This window comes from Microtus oregoni, unplaced genomic scaffold (assembly GCF_018167655.1).
Source record: "Microtus oregoni isolate MIOR12 unplaced genomic scaffold, Mior012 000025F_ref0000491, whole genome shotgun sequence".
NCBI classification, from domain to species: Eukaryota; Metazoa; Chordata; class Mammalia; order Rodentia; family Cricetidae; genus Microtus; species Microtus oregoni.
Window position 1 is genome coordinate 34951481 of NW_024543084.1, and position 24734 is coordinate 34976214.

General features: G+C 37.0%; 1 protein-coding gene across 1 annotated transcript in view; it reads right to left on the reverse strand.

Moving 5' to 3' along the window:
- Nucleotides 1-1757: 1757 nt before the first annotated feature.
- The window catches only part of LOC121462851 (probable ATP-dependent RNA helicase DDX60), a 121999-nt gene continuing 99022 nt past the window's right edge, over nt 1758-24734 (reverse strand). Inside the window, exons 30-38 of the mRNA XM_041674814.1 lie at nt 24057-24257; nt 18628-18732; nt 17920-18061; nt 15083-15204; nt 13498-13645; nt 12415-12557; nt 6423-6574; nt 4821-4883; nt 1758-1860 (exon numbers count right to left, since the gene is read on the reverse strand). Of these exons, the coding sequence (XP_041530748.1) occupies nt 1761-1860; nt 4821-4883; nt 6423-6574; nt 12415-12557; nt 13498-13645; nt 15083-15204; nt 17920-18061; nt 18628-18732; nt 24057-24257 (1176 nt within the window). The 3' untranslated portion in view covers nt 1758-1760. The remainder of the gene's footprint in view (nt 1861-4820; nt 4884-6422; nt 6575-12414; nt 12558-13497; nt 13646-15082; nt 15205-17919; nt 18062-18627; nt 18733-24056; nt 24258-24734) is intronic.

A 24734-nucleotide genomic window follows, 5' to 3' on the forward strand; every position in this document is an offset into this window, starting at 1 on the left:
AGCAAAACCTTTTTTTTAAAGTAACATACATTTTGACTTCAATTTTGAAGTCAAGGTATTTTTAAAATATCTATCTTGGATTAATTTAGCAGTATTTATAAACAAATATCTTTTAGCAGCAGTAGCTCCTTCCTCAGTATTTAAACAATTTAAAGAGAACACAATAATATACAGTATTTAAACTCTGTGTATTTTTATCTTTACATGGCTCTATTTTAAACTCTATTTTTTATTATTATTTTTAATTTTTAGCTTTTTGAGACAGGGTTTCTTGTATATCCTTGCCCTGGAATTCATTCTGTAGACTAGGCTGTCCTTGAACTGACAGAGATCTGCCTGCCTCTGCCTCCCAGTTTTGGGATTAACAATGTCTGCCACCTCACTCAACTACTCTCTTTTATTTTAAGAATTTTTTGAAAGCTACATATATATTTAAATACATTGTAAATTGTTTAGAGGCTTTTTTTGTTTGAAACTATCTTTACTGTAGTTCTCTTTTTTTGACCACATAAGTCTTTAATTTGTTAAGGGATGTGGCTAGGATTAAAACCTTGGCTTTGACAGCTGGATCATTCCTTAGCTTTTTGAGGTTTTAGCTTCATTACAGAGGTACTGGCCAGAGCCAAGTTTATTGTCAAAACTCTATGGTGTTTTAAGGTCCCTTTCTTTCTTTCTTTCTTTCTTTCTTCCTTTCTTTCTTCCTTCCTTCCTTCCTTCTTTCTTTCTTTTTCAAGACAGGGTTTCTCTGTAGCCATGGAACTAGCTTTTGTAGACAAGGTTGGCCTCAAACTCACAGAGATCCACCTACCTCAGACTTCCGAGTGCTGAGATAAAAGGCAACTGCCGGCATTGCTCAGAAAAAAAAACAAAAAAACAAAAAAAAAACACTATACTTTCAGAAAAAGAAGTCACTGATATTTTGGGTGTATGCTTTATTTCTTTAATGAACACATAAAGATATACACTATAATATTTCACTGCAATGTATCATGATCAGATTGGGCAACTGTTACATCTAATATAAAATATTTATCATTTCTTTGCAGTAGGGAGATTTAACATTTTATTTGTTATTTTGAAATGTGTAATTAATTGGCATCCCTCAATCATCTCACTGTTTTATAGAGCATGAGAAGGTATTTCTCCAAACACCTGTTCCCTTCTACTTGTCCCATCTTTTTTCTACTCAAGACTCAAGACTCTTCTCAGCCTCTCATATGTACCATTTTACTGTTACTTTATTTCCATAACTCTTTCTACTTCTGTGTGCATTATCTTTCTGTGTGTGTCTTATTTATTTTAACACACTGTTCTCCAGTTTAGTCATATTTCTGCTGTTGACATAATTTCACATTTTAGTCAATAGATAGCACTTTATTAAACACACACACACACACACACACACACACACACACACACACACTTCTGTAACCACTCATTTACCCAACACTTAATTGTACTCTACATTTGGCTTATTTTTAGGAATAAAAATCTTCAAACATATATATGAAAATCCTGCATTTTCTCATTCAATCCTCAATAATTTGGAGACATAAGCATTTTTAGTCAATCATTTAACGAAACCAAGATGTAGGCATACCAAGTGATATGACCAAGGATGCTCAGAGCCAAGTAGAGCAAGTTGCTTGCTCATTCCATTTCATTGCATATGATTTTCTGATCAAGACATAAGAATAAAAAATATACAACTTCCAAAGCTTCTATGGTGATATTTTAGGTGATTTACATAGTTTTTCTTTTCACACTATTCTAAGCTTCTCAGAAAAAGACTTAGACAATTGTTCAAATGCTAAAACAACGTTGTCTTCTTCATTTTCACACAGTTCACGTAAGGAGACACTGCAAATAGAAGAATACATATATATATATATACCATTAGTCAACTAAGGGTCATAAGTATTATTTAAAAAGCTATTTTATAAAGTGATTAAATAGTATTAGCAAATTATTAGGAATACTGATAAGAAACAAATTCAATAACCAAATAATGTATGTACAAACAAAAAAAGAAAGAAAGAGGAAGATAGGACAAGGTGTTCTGTGAAGGGTCTTTATTGAAAAGGATAATTGAAAGGTTACCAAATTCTATATCCTTGGATCCTTGCTCCCTTAAATAGTACAACAAAATTTTTTTTCTTTTCAATCTATATCTTGTGGCCATACTTTTGGGGGAGTTTTTTGTTGTTGTTTTCTGGTGCTTTTTGTTTCTGGTACTCCAGAAAATATTGTAATCCACCATAGGGAAGAAAAGCTTCATTTCCTTTTCTACATAGGTGAGAAATAAATGAAAGCGGGATGCGGCCAGTAGAATAATGGTCCTCACCTAATTCAGTTGTCCTCACCTAAATCCGCAGAAACCTGTAACCATGTTAGGCTCCATGTCAATGCAGAATTACCAACACAGATGAAGCCACAGGTAATAGTTAATCTTGAATGCAGGGGATTATTATGGGTCCTCTAGGTGGAGCCAATGGACTTCTCCAGAGTGCTCATGGTGTGAGGAAAGTGAGAACTGATGTCAGAGGGGTGGAATGTGGACACTTCATACACAGTCTCAGCTCTCTCCACTGAACATTCCTGACCTCAACACCATAAGGAAATAGTGAGCAGGGAATGCCTAAAATGATGTAAACAAGCCTAAAGGTTGGGAAAGGGACAAGTATCCAGAAACCCAGTTTTACTCAAGGGAACACACTTTTGACTTTAGACCTCCAGAATGGTAAGATTTAAATAGGTTTATATCATTACATGATAACTTGTTACATCAGCATTAAGAAACTGGTACAAAGGTGTGAAGAAAGGAAGAAGAAACACCACACTGAACAGATCATAAAGAGTAGCCTTGGCTGAGATCAAGCACAATCTGACATCTTCCTTGCTTTTATTTTTTAGAATTTTGTCCCTACTAGAGATCTAGCTTTCCTGGGTCTGTACTCATCAACAAACTAAAATCTTTATCTGTGACATTAATTTACTTCTCATGAGTTACAGACTAATCACTGTGATGATGTCCTCTTATATCCACAGATATCAACATGGATGATATCCTCTGATATCCACAACATACATAAATTTAACTATTTTTTTTCTTAACCACAAATGTCACTTTCACAATGTAGTGTGTGTGTGTTTGTGTGTGTGTGTGTGTGTGTGTGTGTGTGTGTAAGAGGCACAGAAAGAGACAGATTCATTAACAACAATTTAATCCTTGGTCATCTTTAGACACTATATGAACTTCGGTATCAATGTTTCAATTACAAGTATTTGTAGAGTTAATATCCTGTATCATTACTCTGTTTCCTTAGTTCAGACCTTCATTCATTTCTGACCACCCTCACTGTTGCACACTCTGAGACAATCTGACACATCTCCACCACATAGAAAGACTGTAGATCTACGCCACACTCACATTCACTCTTCTGTGTCCATGATGGTCAAAATATGCAGACCTAATTCTAAAATGTGACACCGAATTATCTTCCTGAAACAGACTCAGATTTCTCAGGGACCATAAACTAAACTAGGTTTTTCTTCTGTAAGTCACCTTGTTCATGGTATCTTATCACAGCAACAGAAAAATAGCTAATGCAGGGATTGTACATGTGGAAATAGACTTAACAATCCTTGTACTTCAAATATTTAAAAATGTCTCAAAACAATAATGCAGACACTGGTTAGGTGGATGAACGAATTCATGTTCTTTTTTTCAGCCTGGCTTTGGACTCAGCACTAGTATCTCTGGAGGCTTCTGGGTTTCTTGCAAGATTATGCTTTGGATAACTATGTGCCACCTCACCTAGAGATGCTATAGATCAGTGATTCTCAACTGGTACATCATGACCCCTTCGGGGGTCACATATCAGATATCCTACATATCAGATATCTACATTATGATTCATAATAGGAGAAAACTTACAGTTATGAATTAGCAATGAAATAATTGTGTAGTTGGGGGTCACCACAACATGAGAAATTGCAATACAGGGTCACAGCATTAGGAAGGTTGAGAACCAATGCTATAGACAAACAAAGCTATTCCCTCAGGTCTTGTGAGCCTCAAATTCACACTGTGTATATAAAAAATACATACAAACATAATTCAGCTCATATCAAAGAAATAAAACAAATGATTGCTTATTAAGGATGCAATTATGATAAGCTTTATTGTCATTTGACAAAATAAAGAACCACTGATGAAGTGCTGAAATACATTTATATTTAAGGGGTTAGGATGATGGTCATTTAACTGGTTAACATTATATGGCCAATGATGGGATGCTCACACAAACGTTGATATTCCTTGTGATTAACTGGGCCTTGATGTAGATCAAAACAGGAAGTGAATATGCATTGACAGTCAGATAAACGCTGAATATAAATATAGGTCATAGCAAGTGACTCAAGAGCAAGCACATGATATAACTTGGATACCTAATGGCACCTCAAACACATTGCGTATTTGACATGATTTTGCAATTGTGATCATTGAGAATACTAGGATCTGATATCTGTAGTGCTCTGGAATAGTTTCCTGATGGTGTGTAGTGCCTGAGTTTGAGACTTTCTCTGGATTGATCTTAATCTCCAAAGTAACATGGAATTAATTATATTAGAGATCATGACCAACAGGTTGTAGGGTTGGGTGATTTTATAAATCCTTTAGGAAGTAGGAATTCATGGTACGAAACAAGATCTATGACACTTTTACATACCTGTATCATGAAACAAAACCTCAACATTTTCAAATTACTATTAAATTTCTGAAAAATAGGAAAGGAGTATTTCAACATGTAACATACCTGATAGATTTAATGGTAAGGGAAAAATCTTTCAACACCTGGTAAGCTGTCCCATAATGTATCCTAAATAACAGAAAAACTAAAATTAATGATTCAAAATTATTTACTATTATTGCTTAAACCCTTAAATGATCGTTGTATTAGCCATGATCACAGAAGCTGTTTTGTTTTGTCTTGTTGTTTTCTTTTGTTTTTAACAATGGCTGGCTCAAAATTGGTCAATGTGTTGAGGATAAATGACTGCTGAGCACTAATACCTATTTGGAACATCTGTGTCACCTCACCAAGGCAGGGGCATCACAGAAGAGGAGATAAAAAGAACAAGAGCTGGAAGTGAGGGGAGTGCTGTGAAATGCCAGCTTTAGAGCATGACATGACTCAAGACTCACAGCAGCTAAGGTCACCTGCACAGGGTCTGTGCAAGAGAGGGACCACTAACAATCAGGCATGGATGAGAGATGGGACTATTAACATCAGCGGTGGATGAGAAGTAGGCTCATAGGACAACCAGGGCCCTGTGAGCGGAAGAGGGGAGAATCATTTCTCTACAGGATCATAGTCACTGGTGGGCCCCTGTGCTCCAGACTCGCGCAGTCAGCCCTGGTAGAACTCAGTGGGTCCCAAAATGAAAGAAAACAAAATTCAAAGACTCAAAATGGGATGATGATTTGCTGGAGTGAAAGGGTACAACTGGGAAGAGATACAAGATATGGGAGGAAGTGTGATCATATTGTTTTATAGACAATTATAAGATTATCAATGAATAAGTTTAATCAAACAAAAATACTATTTGCTAATACAGCAACTACTTTATTGACAATAATAAATCAGGTTGAATAGACAACCAGGTTTCTGAGGACTATCAAAAACTTTTACACCACCTTAATTTAATAAAGATGGTTCAATTTTTATGTCAAATGTATATTTAATTTCTTAGTGTATTTGCCTCTAGATATATGTGTTTAGCACTTGGGCCAATATTTCCCTGATAATGGATATTTTCCTGACTATTTCCATGAACATGTATAGCTAATATACTTGTCATGACTTGAAGTTAACAAATGAGAAAATACCCATTGACCTGGTCAAACCTCACAAGAGATCCTTGCTTACAGCAGTAAAGTGCATATGTATTAAGTGGCATTTCTTAAGTTTTCTTCCATGACTTTACAACTCTTGTGGCCACAACACTGTGTCCACAGCAAATGTATAGAGAGTGACCTAAATAATACTTGGTTCTTCTTACACTTACAGAAATGCCTTTCCTGGAAGCTAAAATAACTGTCCCAGAACCAGATTTGAAAACTAGATAATTTATATTCTCTCAGGCCTTAAGCCATACCAGATTGTTACTTGTCATTAAAAAAACAAATTATGCCTAAGTAGAACTATAATATAAAGATATATTTTAATATTCACAAAAACACATTTAGAGTAAATATTTAGATCAAGTGAGTTGGCCCTAAATGACAAATTTTTGCTGACAAACTAGAAATAAAAATAATATAGAATATGTCAACATCTTTGCCATCAGTCTGAAAGCGAAAACTAATATGCTTGGCAATAGTAACCAATTCTTGAAATTGTCAGGAGAAAACATACCCATTGTCCTGTGTTAATGCCTTAAGTGATCCATGCTTATAGAAGTCAAGTGCATATGCATTAAGTGGCAATTTTCTTCCTGTTATATCGAATCTCTGTGGCCACAACACTGGAGCTTGGATATGACCAATGCCAATTGAGTGCAGAATAACCTTAAAAAATAGAATTTTTGAATGGTTATTCACAAGAAGAGAAGACCTTTAACTTGGAACTTGTAGTCATTTCATCTTCATCAGTGCTCTTCAAGAACACTCTGTTGGTAGAAGAGCAGGTGCCTTTTGCACACACTGAGGCATAGCATCCTAGAGCATGGCTTGGCTCCACCTGCAAAGAGGATTGCCCCACAGCATGTTGATGGCAAATCCACCAGTCTTTCTGGAATAGAGCAAGACTGACTAGGAAAAAAAAGATAAATGAAAAATTTTAATGTCTCCTTAACAATTCTGAGAATAACTTTGCAAATGGGGTTTCACAGAGCAGGAGGCCTGCATGTCACAAGAGAAAATTCAACTAAACATGTATAATGAGCTTCAGAATCAACACCCAGATTAAAAAGAGTAGAGGAAAGATAGAAAAAAAACAATAAAATAAGTGAAGTAATTAAATAAGTTGTTTTCTGTATCTGTTCATTTTGCAAAATCTCTGCCTCATGTGAAAAAAAACAGGAGTTCTGATATAGTGCTAATGACACTGTAAACTGGCCCAAGAACGTGTAAAAAACTCAAGAGTGTAGTTGTCTTCTTTGTTTACTCTTTACTCTTTGTATTTGGGGGGCCTGCAACCTAGATCCCAAATAAATCACAGAGACTATTCTTATTTATGAATGTCTGGCCTTAGCTTGACTTATTTCTAGCCAGCTCTTCTTAACCAAAATTATCCCACATAAAGCCTGAGATCTTTTGCTTCTGGACTTTTGACTTTCTCTTTTTCTGTATACCTTTCTTTACTTCTTACTCCATGACTTGCTGTTATTTGGATGACTACCCCCCACACACCAGGAGTCCTTCTGCTTATGCTACTTCTCAATCGTTCTTCCCAGATTTCCCCTCCTATTTATTCTCTATGCCTGGTAGCCCTGCCTATCCCTTTGCTGCACTATTGACTGTCCAGTTTTTTATTAATACAATCAGGCATTTTAGACAGGCAAAGTAACAGCTTCACAGAGTAAAACAAAAGCAACACAAAAGAATGCAACACATCTTTGAATCATTACACAAAAGTTCTACAGCATAAACAAATACAGTAAATCTTTAACTAATATTCTACAACATTATTATGGTTGGGAGTCTTGGGAAACAGATTCGAACATTTAAATATTTCTATTTTTTATGACCCAGAAAATTATACCTAAGAGAAAGAGCACACTTACACATAAGAGAAAGTCACACACAAATACCAAACATTAATACTACTCTTTGTATCAACAAAGAGTTAAAGACTGACCAAACATTAACAGAAAGCAGAGTAATGTATAGTTTTATATTATGAAGTATTGTGGTGTTTAGAAAATAAATTAGAGCTTCATGTCAAAACATGCTGTGGGATAATGCCTTTTTACACTATAAATTTGTCATTTGTTTTGGTTAACTAAAATTCTGATTGGCCTGTAGCCAGAGAGGAAGTATAGATGGGGCAACCAGACTAAGAGATGATGGAAGAAGGTCATTCGTTAAATAAAAAGAAACTGCTTGGCCCTCATTGGTTAGAAGATAGGTGGGAGGAGTAAACAGAACAGAATGCTGGGAGGAAGAGGAAGTGAGCTCAGACGCCACAGCTCTCCTCTCGAGAGCAGATGCCTCAAAGGGACGCCATGCTCCCAGCTCCCAGGCAGACGAATGCGATGAAGCTCTGACCCAGGATGGACACAGGCTAGAATCTTCCCGGTAAGCGCACCTAGGGGTGCTACACAGATGATTAGAAATGGGCTAAATTAATATGTGAGAATTAGCCTAGAAGAGGCTAGATAAAAATGGGCCAAGCAGTGATTAAATGAATACAGTTTGTGTGTTGTTATTTCCGGCATAAGCTAGCCAGGCAGCCGGGGTGCTGGGGACGCAGCCCCGCCACCCTTATTACTACAAAGACACTTCTGTGATGAGGAAAGGCAGAGATGGATTCATCATCTAGAAAATGGAAGCAAGATGAGAATGCCTTACTGAAAAAAAGGTATCAAGTAATATGACTAAACATAAATTTATGATATGGGTTAATTTAAGTTGTAAGAGCTAGTTAGTAATAAGCCTAGACAATAGGCCAAATAGTTCATAACTAATATAAGCCTATGTGTGTTTATTTGGGACTGAATTGCTATGAGATGGTGGGAAAATAACTTCTGTCTACAAATGGTACCCAAAGGTTTGGCAAGAATTTTTATGTAAATCTGGAGAAAACTTCAAAAAAGAAAGGATTCTAGACAGATAAGAACAAAGTCAAGCCCAGTTTTTCAATAACCATCTTTACTACAGTAGGCTCTGTTTTCTGGCTCTGTTCAGAGGAAGACTCTTTTTTTTAAAAAAGGCTTCCTGACTCAGAGTTAGTAGTGAAAAACTCCCAGCTCTTCTAAGAGGCCTGTCACCATACACTTAAATGTTGTTTATGAACAGTTAGTAGCATGCCTCTTGGTGGTGGCATGGACCCAGGAACTCCACAGAATTGTGGCAAAAAAAATGTAGCTCCTACCTAACATAGCTAGTACCTCCACCATGAAGCTAGACTCTCAGGAAGACAAGGAGTGCGGTGGATCCATCTGCCAATGCTGCTGTTTTAATCCTAGTCATGCCACTTAAATTAAACATTTATGTGGCCAAAAAAAAGATAGACATATACATGAAGACAGATTCAGACCAGGGGAAAAAACTCTTTAAATAATTTACAGTGTGTTTGAAACTATACATAAACTTGGGAGAGAAAAGAAAAAGGATAGAAAAAGTCCTTAAAAAAAAAAAGAAATAGATAGTTGGGAATGGCGGCACATGCCTTTAATCCCAGCCCTTGGGATGTAGAGGCAGGCATATCTCTCTGATTTTGGGAACAACCTGGTCTACAGTATGACTTCCAGTACAGTCAATGACACACAGAGAAACCTTGTCTTAAAAAACCAAAAGTTAGAAAATAAGAATAAGAGAAAAGAAATAGTGTAAAAAAAAGTGATGTGAAGATGGAAAATACACAGAAAATCTGGATATTGTATGTTTCTGAATTGTTTGATGGCTGTGGAAGGAGCAACAGCTCCTAAAAGACATAAATGCTGCTGGATTAACAGAACCTATATATTTTGAAAATGCCTTGACTTCAAAATTTAAGTCAAAAGATAAGTTACTTTGGGAAAGAGGTTTTGCTTTCATTTCCACAAGAAATGAGAGGTTGTGGCTTTATTCTTCATAAAGAAAAATAAGGTTTGATTGAGGAAGACCTCCTGAAAAATCTTTGATGAAACAGACCGATGATCCAACATTTCAGAAGATGCAGTTTCTTCAGAGATCTACATCCAGAGCAGTTTCAAGGTTGCTGGCTGAGATGATTCAGCCTCACAGAATACTCCATAATCCTAAAGACTTGATCATAATCCTAAATTTTCTTTTGGTCCATATAAGAATACCAGTGTTCCCAGTCATCAGGAAGTATCCTAGAAAACTATGCTCACATTCCCCAAAAATGGATTATGGATGTTTGTCTTTGTTTAGTGTGTTGGTTACAAGTTGTTATGGACAATGGTCAAAAAAAGCAGCTAAAAAAAGGAAATGAGATTCAGGGTCATGTTTTGAAAAGAAAAAGGGGGAAGTGCTATGGGATAATCCTCTTGTACACTGTAAAGATTTGTCACTAATACTGGTTTAATAAAACGCTAATTGGCTACTAACCAAGCAGCAAATATAGGCAGGACAATCAGACGAAGAGAATTCTGGGAAGAAGAAAGGCAGAAATGCAGTCATCATCCAGAAGCAGAAAAAGCAATATGAGAATGCTACACTGATATAAGGTACCAAGTCACATGACTAAACATAGATAAGAATTATGGGTTAAGTTATAAGAGCTAGTAAGTAATAACTACAAAATCATGGGTGAATCTTACAGACATAAAACAAAACACAAGAAAAGATATTTTCAAGAGAGTACAATTAACCATTCCTTTACTTTTGTAAAATTAAACACAAGCATAAAAAATAGTCACTTATAAAATGAACTATTTTCGGAAACTTAGGCAACTTTAGTGGATCACAAGGAAATAAAATACAGTAGAGGCATGAGTCCTCAGTTCATGTGTATTCCTCTCTTCATAAGCCACCCAGAGATACTAGAATATAGCATTAAACTAACAAGTAATACAAGTAAGTGAAATTTCTAGAGATTGCAACTTATTCACTTACTGTAGTAAAACAAATTTATATAACATGAATTAGGTCAAGCAAAAAACAGGCTATATTCAAGTAACATGAGTCTAAATACATATAACATATGCTTCAAAATGAAGTAAACAGAAGCAGAAGCTGCTTTCTAGAACTCTGTGGGCAACAAGGGTAAGTGGGAACCCTCATGGGAACTCTGGCATGCACCTAAGTCTCTTCTAATTGATGCTGATGAAGGTGAGAGGGAATGAGTTCATGCACACCCCTTCTAATAGATGCTGATATTGCAGCAACAAGACTCAGACTTTCTAGATAATTCTTATTGTATAAACATCCATCTGAATTTTCGTAGAAATCCTATATGGAAGAAAGGAAGAAAAGGTGGTTGCTACATTTCATAAATTAAGTTAATTGCATAATAAGCAGAGAGCAGAATTATTTTGCTATTGTCTTCTTCCTTCTCCTCTTCTTCCTCCATTCCCTTCTCATCTTGAAATAGGAAGGCACTATGGCCTTGATGTGGGATTCTCCTCTGTATTCTGTGAATATGATTAGTTAATAAAGAAAGCTGGTTTGAACCTATGGAAGAGTAGAGCAGAGGTAGGTGGGGAAGACAAAACCGAATGCTGGGCTCTCTCCCTGTTTCCTCTCCTGGTGTACACACGGGGCTTTGCCTCTCTCCTCCTCTCTCTCCCTCCTTCTCTCTCTCTCTCTCTCTCTCTCTCTCTCTCTCTCTCCCTCTCCCCCTTTTTTCTTTCTCTCCTTTTTAATAAATTCTTATATGGCTAAAAAAAAAAACCGAATGCTGTGAGAAAGAAGAGCAGAGTCAGAGAGAAGCCATGTAGCCCACAAGAGACACATGCTGGGCACTTTACCTGGTAAACCACAGCCATGTGGCAATACACAGATTAATGGAGATGAGTTAAATTAATATATAAGGGCTAGCAAATAAGAACCTAGGGCTAATGGGCCAAACAGTGATTTAATTAATGTAGTTTATGTGAGGTTATTTTGGTTCTGGGCATTGGGAACCAACAAGCAGCTCTCTCCTTCTACAAAGTCTTGCCTGAAACTCATTATGTAATAGTCAAATATGTAGCAGTCCTTCTGTCTCAGCATCCCCAGTTAAGCTGAGCATCCCTAGTTATGTGATGGGCATGAGCCATTACATCCATCTTGGGAAAGGAAATGATAATGCATAAAAATTATTATTGCTTTTTAACATACATAACTACTAATCTCTTACACATCCAACCAGTTTTCTTATAGTCATCCATACAAAATAAAGAAGTCACAACTCCTAAAAATTATTTTCCTTTAAATTTTTTTTCTCGATATGCTATGGCTGGCTGATATTTATGGGAGGCCCAGACTTTTCTGGAAAGAAAGGTGGGATGGCTGGCTGGCAGGTGAGAGGGAATGGTGGGAGAGGAACGAGCAGGAGAGGGGAGAAGGGAAGCAAAACTGTGATTTATCTTGGAAAACTAATTAATAAATGAAAACACTTTTCATACAATGGAAAGTGTAATGTTTTATCATCTGTATGCTTGCCTTCCACAGCCTCGACAGCAGTCTGTTACAGTATATGACTCAGACTGGAGCAAACGCCCAGAGAGACTGATTAATAAATATCCCAGTTTACTTACATTATCTGAAACTCCTGGACGAAGCAAATCCACATCAAAGTTTCCAGACAGACAAACAAATGGTGAAACTGCCGTCCTTCCTTCCCTGCAGCTCATCAGGTGAGACACAAGTGGCGAGTCTTCACGTTCCTTACCTGTGAATTCTGACCAGAACAGGCTGAGATAGATCCCTTTTGTTCTTCCTTTAGTTTTTGTTTTTAGACCATGATGGGGACACCCACAAAAACAGCAGAGTGGAGGAAGTGGGAGATCACTGACTCTGGACTGAGAGCAAAGAAACCTGAATAAGACCAAACTAGGCCCCCTGAAGTGGGTGCCAGTTGTGTGGGTTGGGCAGTATGTGGGGCCACTAGCAGTGGGACTTGAACTCTCAGGAACCTATTCCCTATCATGAAATGCCTTGCTCCACCTAGATCCTGGGGATGGGGTTGGGGCTTGGTCCTGCCTCCAGTCATGCAACACTTCTGTGAGGAGTGAATGGGGGAGGGGTGAGGAGAAGGTGGGAGGAGCAGGAGAATGGGGGGAGACTGGGATTGATATCTAAAATAAAATTGTTCTAATAATAATAATAATAATAATAATAATAATAATAATAATAAAGAATAACTCTTCTTTCTCTTGTCTCAGAGACATCCTTGCTTCATTTTCTAGAACTGAACTAAAGTTGGCCCTCAATGAAAACCATTTATAAGTGATTCAAATTGGATTTAGTCTCATTCTCCACTGTCCTTCTAACTGCCAATCACTAACCTCCTTTAGTTTTTCTAACTGCCAATCACTAACCTCCTTTAGTTTTTCTAACTGCCAATCACTAACCTCCTTTAGTTTTTCTAACTGCCAATCACTAACCTCCTTTAGTTTTTCTAACTGCCAATCACTAACCTCCTTTAGTTTTTTTTTTCTCCAGAAAGAACCCAATTATTCTAAGGCAAACTGACTTTTCTGAAGTGCCAGCTTTCTGGGATAAAAATGGTAGAATTAGAGACTTGGAGCACTGCCAATGACCTGCATCCCTAGCATCCATACATGTCCTTGGGCAGGATTATTACTAAATTGCTCCACAGGGAACTGAAACACACTTACCAATTTTTGACAAGGGGAGTTGATATTCCTGTTTCATATCAGCCAATCGGGACACAATTTGCAAAAAAGCAGAAAAGTCCTTTGTCACTTGTGTGTTGTACTCAAGCAGGGCCTCATTGAAGTCCTCAGGGAGGTCATCAAGGAACACCTAAATACCAAAGGTTTTTCAGAGAGCAGAGAACACCTTCCTTAAAAACTGAGAATTTGAAGCATTGAAAGTAAAAGACCACACAGTATAACTTTATTGTTTTCAATAAAACCACTTTTTCTTCTTTTCTTGATTGAACTGAGGTTAATTTTTTTTTGTTCTTACTTGCACTTGAAAGAGCAAATGCTCTACTCATAACACTTGCTCTGAAGCTCCCTAATGAAATCAGCTCTTGCAAGAGCAGAAGCACGTTCTCAACTGCTACGGGACTCAGGACTTCAAAGGATCTAGGATCAGGTATGTAGAGCAAAGAAGATAGAGCATATTTTCAGGTTCAGAATCAACTGCACCTGGTTGAGAGGTTTTGAAACTCTCACTGTCTTCATTGGGCTAACACAATTTATTTTTCAACCTGTAAACATAGAAGTGCTATAATCTCTAATTTTCTTTTTTTGTAGTTCTTTGACAGTAAACTACAAACTATAAAGCACGCCCCCACAAAATATCTTTATTTAAGACTTCTGGACCTGAAGAACTGTGCAGAAAAGACTTCTGCCTTTATCACCCATGGCATCATTGCTACATCAGGAAGTTACATGGACATTCCTTAGAGAGTCAACTCAAGGCAGCAAGAAAAGCAGAGAGGGTGCTATGAAAGATCTCATGGAAATAAATACAACTGTTTTAATTAAACAGACAAATGCACCTTTTCAAAAATGACCAAACAAGATGATAATATTAAATTGTAAATCTGTTCTACGATTTAGACTTTAGGAGTCAAAGGACAGTTTCCCAGAAAGCTTTGTAATGCCTTCTCAGAGATGACACTGTGACATACAGTCATATCTCAAGACACACGTTCAAACAATGTAGGCGGCTTTGGGGCTTAAATGTATAATTATCTGCATTTTTATATGTGTGTACATGAATATATGTTTGAGTGCTCTCCACCATATTTTTTTAAACAAGGTCTCTCACCATTCCTATAGCTCTCCAATTAGGCTAGCCTGCCCAAGCCAGCTCCGGGGATCCACATTTCTCTGCCTTATCAGTTCTAGGATAGCAAAGTGTGTCACCATGTACATATTTACATATGGGCACTAGGAATCCACACTCAGATCCTTATGAGTGCATGGCAAGAACTGTATCAAGTCATCTTCCCAGGCCTTTTACATCTGTTCACTAATGTCGTATATTGATGCAATCATTTAAAATCACGACTGTACTTTCATCCTGTTTATCTTCAAGGCACGTAACCTTTGCACGGATTCACAGAGGGAATTTTAAGTTACAGATAAATATCACATGATTTTCAAAAGAAGCAAATTAGTATATAAAGTGCATTAATTAACCCACATTCATAAAACCCTATTGCTACTGAATCATTTCTGGCAGGATCTGTGTATTATTGTTAATAATTTTAGCAGAAGATTTTACCTTTGATTGATCAAACTTAATGTTAGCATCTTGGAACTTGGCTGGAATATATCTTCTTCCAAAAATATTTGCCAATACTAAAACCAGCTTTTCCATTACATCTTCAGAAAAATGTTTTGAACCTGTAAAAAAAGAGGTTTTATGTTATGTATGTGAAAAATTATTACATCAGTTTTTTCACATTTAAAATAAGTGTTATGTTCATTTCATAGCAAATGTAGAATAACTTCAGCAGCAAATGCTTTTCATCTGTGCCTTTTTCAATTCCTGATTTTGCTTTTATTAGCATCCTTATCTTTCCTACTACAAATATTCTTATGTTTTGATCTAGACTTTGCTTATTTTGCCCTATCTCCCAGTGGCTGACCAAATTATGATGTCTTTGTCTTTGTCACTATTCTATGATTATATAGAAACACAACAACCATTGCAGTTCTTATAAAAAAAAGCATGTAATTGGGCCTTATCTACAGTTTCAGAGGTTTTGTTTATTCCCCCCCCCCCCCCCCCCGCAGGGAGCATGGCAACACACAGGCAGATATGGTGCTGGAAAAGCAGTTGAGAGTTCTACATCTGCATTGTCAGGCAGCAAGATGACAGTGAGAGCCACTGGGCCTGACTTGAGCTTTCAAAACTCTAAAGCCCACCCCCAGTAACCCACTGCCTCCAACAATGCCACGCCTTCTTCAACAAGGCCATATCTCCTAATCCTACCAAATAGTGCCGTTCCCAAATGAACCATGCACTCAAACATATGAGCCTGTGAAGATCATTCTTACTCAGTCCACCACAGAGATCCTGCTACTGCAACTGCCAGTTGCCAAGTTAATGAGGAGCTACACCAGATCCATCAGAGAGACAGAGAGAGAGAGAGAGAGAGAGAGAGAGAGAGAGAGAGAGAAACTTGATAAATTTTTGAAACCTCAAAACCCACCCCTGAGTGACACATTTCTTTTGTAAGATATTTGTACATTGTGTGAAAATGTATTTGATGTAATTGGTGTAACAAAAAGCTGAATAGTTAATAGCTAGGCAGGATGTATAGGTGAGATTTCTGGGGTCAGAGAGGAGTCTGGGAGGGGGAAAGGTAGAGTCACCAGTCACACACATTCACACACAGAGAAGAAACAAGAGGTGTAAGATGGAAGAGAAGTAACGCAACATGGAAGATGGTAGATTAGTACAAATGGATTAATTTAAGTTATAAGAGCTAATAGGACTAGTGTAAGTTGAGGTCATGATTTATAATTTCATGATTAATAATAAGTCTCCATGTCATTGTTTGGCACAGACAGTCACAAAGAAAGTCCATCTGCACATTTCCTCCAACAAAGCTACATCTTCTAATTCTTTCAAATAGTGCCATTTCCTGGTGAGCAAGTATTGAGCCCATAGGGACCATGCTTATGCAAACCATGATAGCCTCTCTCACCTAGTCAATAATGTCTTATAATTTCTTGATACTTACCAGCAAAATATCCAAAACTAAACCTGCAGATAACCTTCCTAAACTCAGATGGAGCCACAGTGACTCAAGGCACTGCATTTCAGCAGCCTGTAAATAGTAGGAATGCTTTACAAGTTGTGATAATCAACAACTTGGCACCTAGCATCAGGCTAGTTATGCTTGAGTATTGGCTCTGACTTCTTAAAAGGTGAGAAGCACATCCTCTTATTTATTTTCTGTATTCATTCTTTATAAAGTTATCAATTTTGGCTATATCTGCCAACAATAAACACAACAACACTTTCTCTCGCCTGAAATAATTTCATCTGTTACAAATTTGGAGGAAACAAAACATTCTGAGTAGCCACAAAATGATACATTTTCTAAAACATAAAGTCAACAGGTATTGTGCAAAGCAAAAATATTTCCAACAGCAAGGGACAGAAGACAAAGCAGGAGGCTTTGAGGTCACCATGCACCAGTAAATATCACAACATTAAGCACAAATATTAGGAGAGAGCAATATTTATTTCAGAGACATGGTGTAAAGAATTTATTTTTAAATGTATCAGAGACATGCTCTAAAATATTTATTTTGAAATGTAGAACCCAAATGTTTTCCCAGAAAAACTGTATGGGATTTGTTATAATGACTATGCCCAATGTGGGCAAAATTTGTTATGCATAATAGACCTAGTAAACATAATTAATGCAATATCAGATATTGATGTATACTGTACAATTATATTCAAAGAAAATAGTGCTGCAGACAATATTTACAGATATTAATAGTTATTATCTGACGGTAGAATTTTGGATTTCATATTTTAACAGTGTTTTCCTGTGCTGTTATTCAAAGTTGATCATATATTTAATTGCAAGGAAAGGGTTTATAAATATTATATATTATGCAATATGCTCAGAATCCTGGACGAAACAAACTTTTCAAGTTACAATTTGCTGTAGTGAATATTTTAAATCGATGTCACAAAATAAGACATCTTTAGTACTGACTTCCCTTTATTTGCAAACCTATGTTTTGTCTATCAAATTAGCATTTTTTAATTATACTTTCAGTTAAAATGAAAAATAATAATATTTTCATAATACATTATTTACCTAACTGATACTCGTTCAAGTGATTATTGAGTAAATGTATTCTTGAAGTTCTAGTTTTCTATAAATCTATCAGGGCTTTTTCCCACCATGGGAAGATTTTATACACACATACATATAATTTTACATATATAAACCATATACCGTATATTACTTGATAAATAATCATATACTAATAATGATACATTATTTATATACTTACTGTATGATTTGATAATATAATGTTGATGACAAACACACACACACAAACAGACAACATAACCCTCAAACTTACCTTTATGAGTTGGCTGACAGAGATTATGGAAAAGACCTCTTACAAGAAAACTGACAAAAACAAGATTAGACGGTTCATGGTAATGTAAATGTGATACAAGGCCAGCAAACCCCGTAGGGTTACCTTCTTGATCTATATGTCCCTAGAGAACAGAAATAATTTGTTAGTTTGACTCAACTTACAGAATTAGTAAAAAGTAGATTGTCCATTATCAGTTAAAATACTACATGCCAATAAGGCTGTAACCACCCACTAGCCCAACTTTAAAAATTACATAAATTACAAGTAGCAGTACCCATTGGGTATTGTCTTCTAAGGTTTACAATAATGAAATGTGGTTAAAAACAAAAATCTAGGGTCAGACAGATAGCTGGCTCAGCAGTCAGCAGCACTCACTGTTCTTCCAGACAACCTGAGCTCAGTTTTTTCAGAATCTACATTGAGACCCTCACAGTTAGCTACAACTCCAGTTTTAGGCCTTCTCATGTCTTCTTCTTCTCTCCACAAGCACTTATACACACATAACATCTGCTCACACATCACACATATGTAGATAAAAGGTTTTTTTAACTTAAAAAAATCAAGTCAGGTACTTTAAAAATATAGATAGTAGCATATCTATTATACACACATGTACATACCACACCACACACACACACACATACAGAGAGAGGCAGAAGAAGGGGGGGGGGAGAAGTTGGTTCCTACCTCTTTTACCAGGAACTGCAAAGAATATAAGAAGTAAAGCTTTAACATATCTGTGTTTCGGGGACGTTTGAAGGATAACAATGAGTGCCTCAGCACTGACAGTGCCTGCAAAGAAAAGCATTTAGTAACATTAAGTGAAATGTCTTTGCAAGAGAAAACGCAGGTTAAATTACATATAACACAAACATATATACACATATGTATCATATGTCTTATGCATATGTAATGTCATATCTCATGCATAGATAATTTCAATTACAAGATTTGTACCTCTAAAGTACAATGTGAGCTCCCCCTTTACTACTTTATTCTTTTCCAAAGGCTGTCTCCTCTGACTACAGCACACGAGGAAAAGGGGATGCGCTTAAAAGGTTCCTTTCAGTAGCAACAATATACAAAGTTCAATTAGATTTGATACAATACAATTGCCTTCATCACATAACACATCACCTAACATAGCATGTATGTCCTTTAGCACACTGAAGAGCACTGTGGAAGTTTGAATGACAATGGCCTCATAGGCTAATGTGTTTGGATGCTTGTTCTCTGGTTTACAAAACTGTTAGGGAAGGATTAAGTGTAGGTTTTAGGGCTTCAAAAACCCACATCATTCCCAGTTAGCTCTCTGTCCCTACATTGTGGTACTGTCTCAGGCTGGGAAGCCTCACCCACTACTCCAGTGTCTCCCTTCCTGCTGCCCCACTCCTGTCATGATGATCATGGACTCAAAGTCTCCAGCATACCATTTCTTCTATAAGTTCCCTTGGTCATGGTCTTATCACATTAGCAGAAAAGTGAATAAGATAAGCACAAAAAACAAAATCAAAAGAAACAAAATTGTCATCAAACAGATTGAGCAGAAAAGACATTATCAGTTTCAGAGCATGCAGAGCATAGTTTATTTTTGAGGAGGTCTAGATATACTATTTTATATCTATGATGCTACTGCAAAAATATTAGAAAAAAATTTGGCTGAGCCAAAGGAGTGAAAATGTTCCTTCATCTCTAATGTCAAACAACACTTTTGTATGTACAGTATTCAATTTCTCTCTAAAATATCTATAAACTCACAATAAAAGCAAACTTCCTTAGCACACCCAAATGTCAACCTTCCTGCTCTTAGGTTGGAGAGTTTATAGAATGCAGAAAAATATCTCCGCTGCCCTTAAAAAAAAAAGAAAAATTATTTCATTTTCCATTATGTGTATACATGGGGGGGTAGTACATGCAAGTACTCATGGTATTCAGAAAAGGACGTCAGACCTCTTGGAGTTGCAGGGTGGTTTGGTACACCGAGTATGAGAGCTGGGAACTCAACTCAGGTCCTCTGCAACAACGTTACCTACTCTTACCAACTAAGCCATATCTCCAGATACTACTGTATTTAAATCCAATATACTTAATGATGGACAGGAGGAGAAATAAAAGAGATGGACTCTCCATTTCCTTTGCAGTAGGTTACAAAGGGAACCAAAAGGTGAATTTACTACCACCCTCTTTTCCTTGTATGCTGGATTCAGAGGTGGCAGCTTTTGGAAAAGAGCAAAGTAGTAATGGGATGTGAAGGAGAGGAACTAGCAGTGGTCCACTGTGTCCTGGAGGTACAGACCTTATAACTAAAGGCATACTAGCAAGATTTGTTAGTATTTTCACTGCAATGACAAAATACCTGAGAAGAGCAACTTAAATGAGGTACAATTTATTTGGGACACATAATTTTAAAAGTAGCTTCAATCCATACCATGCCTGGCTCCATTGTACTCCATTGCTGCTCACCTCACAGCAAGTCTGCACCAAAGAACTCTCCTTCTATCAAGGTTTCCAGCATGCTGAACAAGACCACCTTAATTTGAGGACATTGCTGTCCTGCAGGCTAAGTTTCTTTAGAGAGGGCTCCACAGATGCACCCAGACGTAAAGTATAATTAAAATCTACCCTAATGTTACTGAAGAACAGAGTTGGCCCAGACACAGTGGCTCATGCTTGTGATCCCAGAACTCGGAGGTGAAGGAGTTGAAGGTCATCCTCAGCTCTTTAGTGAGTTCAAGACCAGTCTACACTATATGGGCACTCCAACAACAGCAAACATGATTGACAGTCTGAAGATCTGAAGCAGTAATGCACAGGAAAAATGGTATGCTTTTTCATAATCAAAAGAAGTAATTGACAAATGGGGAAATGAGACTTGCTATATTAAAAGTAATGACTATTATTTAAGAAGTAACAATAAAAAATAATCATTCATGAAAATTATAATTTAAGAGATTTAGTTCAAAAAATACTTGAATATAGAAAGGCAATGGTGAATGTGCTTAAAACCACAGAATTGAACATATAATGTGACTTATGTGGATAAAATATGTAACCTCCTCACCAGAAAAACAGCCTGTACAGCAGAATGAAACAATATCTTCAAATAGTAACTAAATAGTAACCTTTAAATTACTTTTCAATCTGGCAGTGGTGGCGCACACCGATAATCCCAAGGTAGAGGCAGGTGGATCTCTGAGAGTTTAAGGCTAGCCTGGTCTACAAAGTGATTTCCAGGACATCCAGGGCTATTATACAGAGAAACACTATCTTTAAAAAAAAAACAAAAACAATAAACAAATAAGCAAACACAAAAAAATACTTTTCAGAAAGTAGAGCATGGAGAAATGATAGAGGAGGGTCATCTGTCTATGTGTTACTTTCATTGGTTAATAAAGAGACTGCCTTGGCCTTTGATAAGGAAGAAAATTAGGTAGGCAGAGTAGACAGAACAGAATGCTGGAAAGAAGGCAATGGGGCAGATGCTATAGCTCTCCTCTCCAAGATGGACGCAGGATAAGATCCTTTCCGGTAAACCACCACCTCATGGTGCTACACAGATTAATAAATATGGGTTAAGACAAGATATGAGAATTAGCCAATAAGAGGCTGAAACTAATGGGCCAGACAGCGTTTAAAAGAATACAGTTTCCGTGTAATTATTTTGGGTAAAGCTAGCCTGTGGCCAGGAGCTGGGCGGTGGGAAGAGGCCCACAGCTCCTTACTACAGAGTAGTGCCCAACGTGGGGCTCGAACACACGACCCTGAGCTTAAGAGTCTTATGCTCTACTGACTGAGCTAGTTAGTAGAACATACAGTTTCCCTGTAATTATTTTGAAATAAACAAAAAGAGAAGACTCATATGACTATGTAGGCAGGAAAAAGTCAAATTAACTGTATGAGGAAAGAGAGTAGCTTGGCTGCCACAGCTAGGAGACAGAATAGAATAAGTATGCTCTATGAAATACCCAATACCAAAGGCTAAGAAACAGCCTGAGCACCGTATTGTGTGCCTTTTCTCACTAAATCTCTATATTTAAACATATTTATATGTGTGAAAGTAGAAGAGAGAGTGTTTGGATGAGAAAGAAGACAAGTGGTAGGAATGGATAAATACAACAGATACATGGAGGAAGGATGTAAGGCTTATGACATATAGCCTGGAAGTGTCATGATAAACCCATCATTTTGGATGAAGAGTACACAATTTATAAAGCACATTCTGAGGATTCTCTGCCCACACTTAAAAGGGAGCACAGTAAGCAAAGGCTTCATATCATTCTTCTCAAATATGCCAAAAAAAGGAAAATTAATCCCCCTAGTTAAGTCTTTGAAAAAAAAATAGTAACGGGTCAGAGAGACAGCTCCTCTGGTAAAGGTGCTTGCATAAAAGCCTGGAGACCAGAGTTCAATCCTTTGAACCCACGTAAAGGTAGAAGAAAAAAAAAAAACAGAATCCACAAAGTTGTCTTCTGAACTTCACATGTGCTCCCTGACATTTGCATGCGCGCGCGCGCGCACACACACACACACACACACGATATATACATATGCAATAATAAGCAATGTATTTAATAATATCAAATTATTAAAATAATAATAGTAAATCTTATTAGAAAATGCACGTATCTCTACAGAGAAGTAAAAATTAAAAACTGAAAATGGGGCCAACATATTGCCTCACTGCATAAAGGCACTTATCACCAATAAGTACAACCAGAGTCAGATACCCAGGACCCAGGACCCAGGACCCAGGACCCAGGACCCAAGACCCAGAGCAGGAAAAGTGGGAAATGGGCTCCTGCAAATTGTCCTGAATTTGTTCTGTGTCTGTCACATGTGTGCCATGGGACATGCACAGAGAGGAAGAATGGAAGTGGGGGAAAGAGAGAGGAAGAGAGAAGAAAGGGAGGGAAGGAAGGAGGGAGGGAAGAAACAAGAGAGGGAAGGAGGGATTGTGGGAGAGAAGACATTGTAAAAGAATTCAAAAATAAAGAAACTTTGATATAAAACCAGCAAACCCGTCATGAAAATCTTGGAATTCTTATATCAGTAAGCGGTATCTGATTTAACTGGTTATAATAATTAATACAGGGTTAAGAAAGACTAGGTTTCCTGGAGTCTGAATTTGGTCCCTAGACTATGCTGAAATCTAATCTCCCTTCTGGATACCTTATTGAGGGCTGGGATGTAGGAAAATGATTAGAAGCAGAGGAAGTCTTAAGACTAGAAGTTTCCCATATTGAAATCCTTATGGATTTTCAAGAAGATTGAATAGGAGAGGTCAGACAGGCTGGGACACTTCCTGTTCACCGAGTGACATACTGTGATTCAGATATGCCAAGAAAGTTTTTCACTAGCTGCCAATATGCAGCCCTGAACCTCCGGAATCATGAGCTAAAACAACCGTTTGTTCTTCATAGCTCACCCCACCTGTGGCATTCTGTAACAGCCAATAGAAAATGAACACAAGTCCTTCTAACAGTGTGTCCTCACAAAAAATGGAAATTAAATCATCTAATTGTATGTTTCAAATTCATGATCTCAGAATCACTTTTATCAGACCCTTAAACAGCAAGACAATGTTCTGATTTTGTTTTGATGTCCACTTACTTACACCCTTATAAAGTGTGCAATCATACCTTGAAAAAAATGTCTAAAAAACAAAATCCAAAATAATAATGTGATCGTTTTGGTAGAACTAGTCATGAGTCCTTTTCGTTTTGTCCTATTTTGTTTTGGGTTTGTTTCCCAACTATTTACATTTTTCTAAACATTTTTAATCAACATATATTTTGTCTTATGAAAAAATAAACTGTTACTTTAAAATTATAAAATAATCTTTTTGTTTCTGAATGGTAGAAACAGATGATAGCTGGCACCCTTTGGTACAACACACTGCTGTCTATGATACTAGAAAACAGTATCATGGGAACACCTTAGTGCCCACCCAGTCACAAATTCTGTCTGATAATGGAACGAACATAACTTATTCTTTGCCCCAGTGTCCTCCACCCCTCTCTAGAGAACATGGAGAAGCATGCTAAGCCTGATAACAGCACAGTAGAGCACAGGCCAGCCAGACCATTGGTAGAGGCCCAGGCTGGGAGACACAGCACCTTTGCCTTGCCGTCCTCTGGGTCATCTGCCTTGGAGGTCAGCAGCATGAGTCTCAGAATGAGTGAGATACTGAGAGGAAACTGACCTCTCAGTTCAGGCACTTTAGATTTTATGAGCTTTTGTATTTTAAATGGTGGAATATTAAAGAAGTAGACATCACCCAGAAGATCTTGCCCTCGTCTTCCAGCCCGACCAGACATCTGGAAACAGAGCAGAATCATGCTGTGAGAATCACCTGGGGGTTTTCCTAAGAGAATATAAAGAGCTAAGGATTTTGCATTGCTTTTGAGCAAGGATGCCGGGCCTGGAGATTAACTAAAATGAATAGCCTTCTATTTAAAATCTAAAAACTTTATCATATCTGAGGTAGAGCTATTTTAAATAACATATCTGTCATTCCCTTGTAAAATTAATTGTACTAAGTATTTGTATAATGCTGTACAGAACTATATATATCTAAAAATTCATACATCAAATACTATGAATATATTTTGTGTTGTATAACATATAATTGTCACTTTCTGGCAATTACTTACTTGATAAAATATTTTATCTATGATATATAATATTATATAATATATCATAAAACATATACTATGTTATTATATGCTAATGTATTGTTAACATTAATTATACACGTTATATGTCATTTGATTATTAGTGGATATAGCTACATT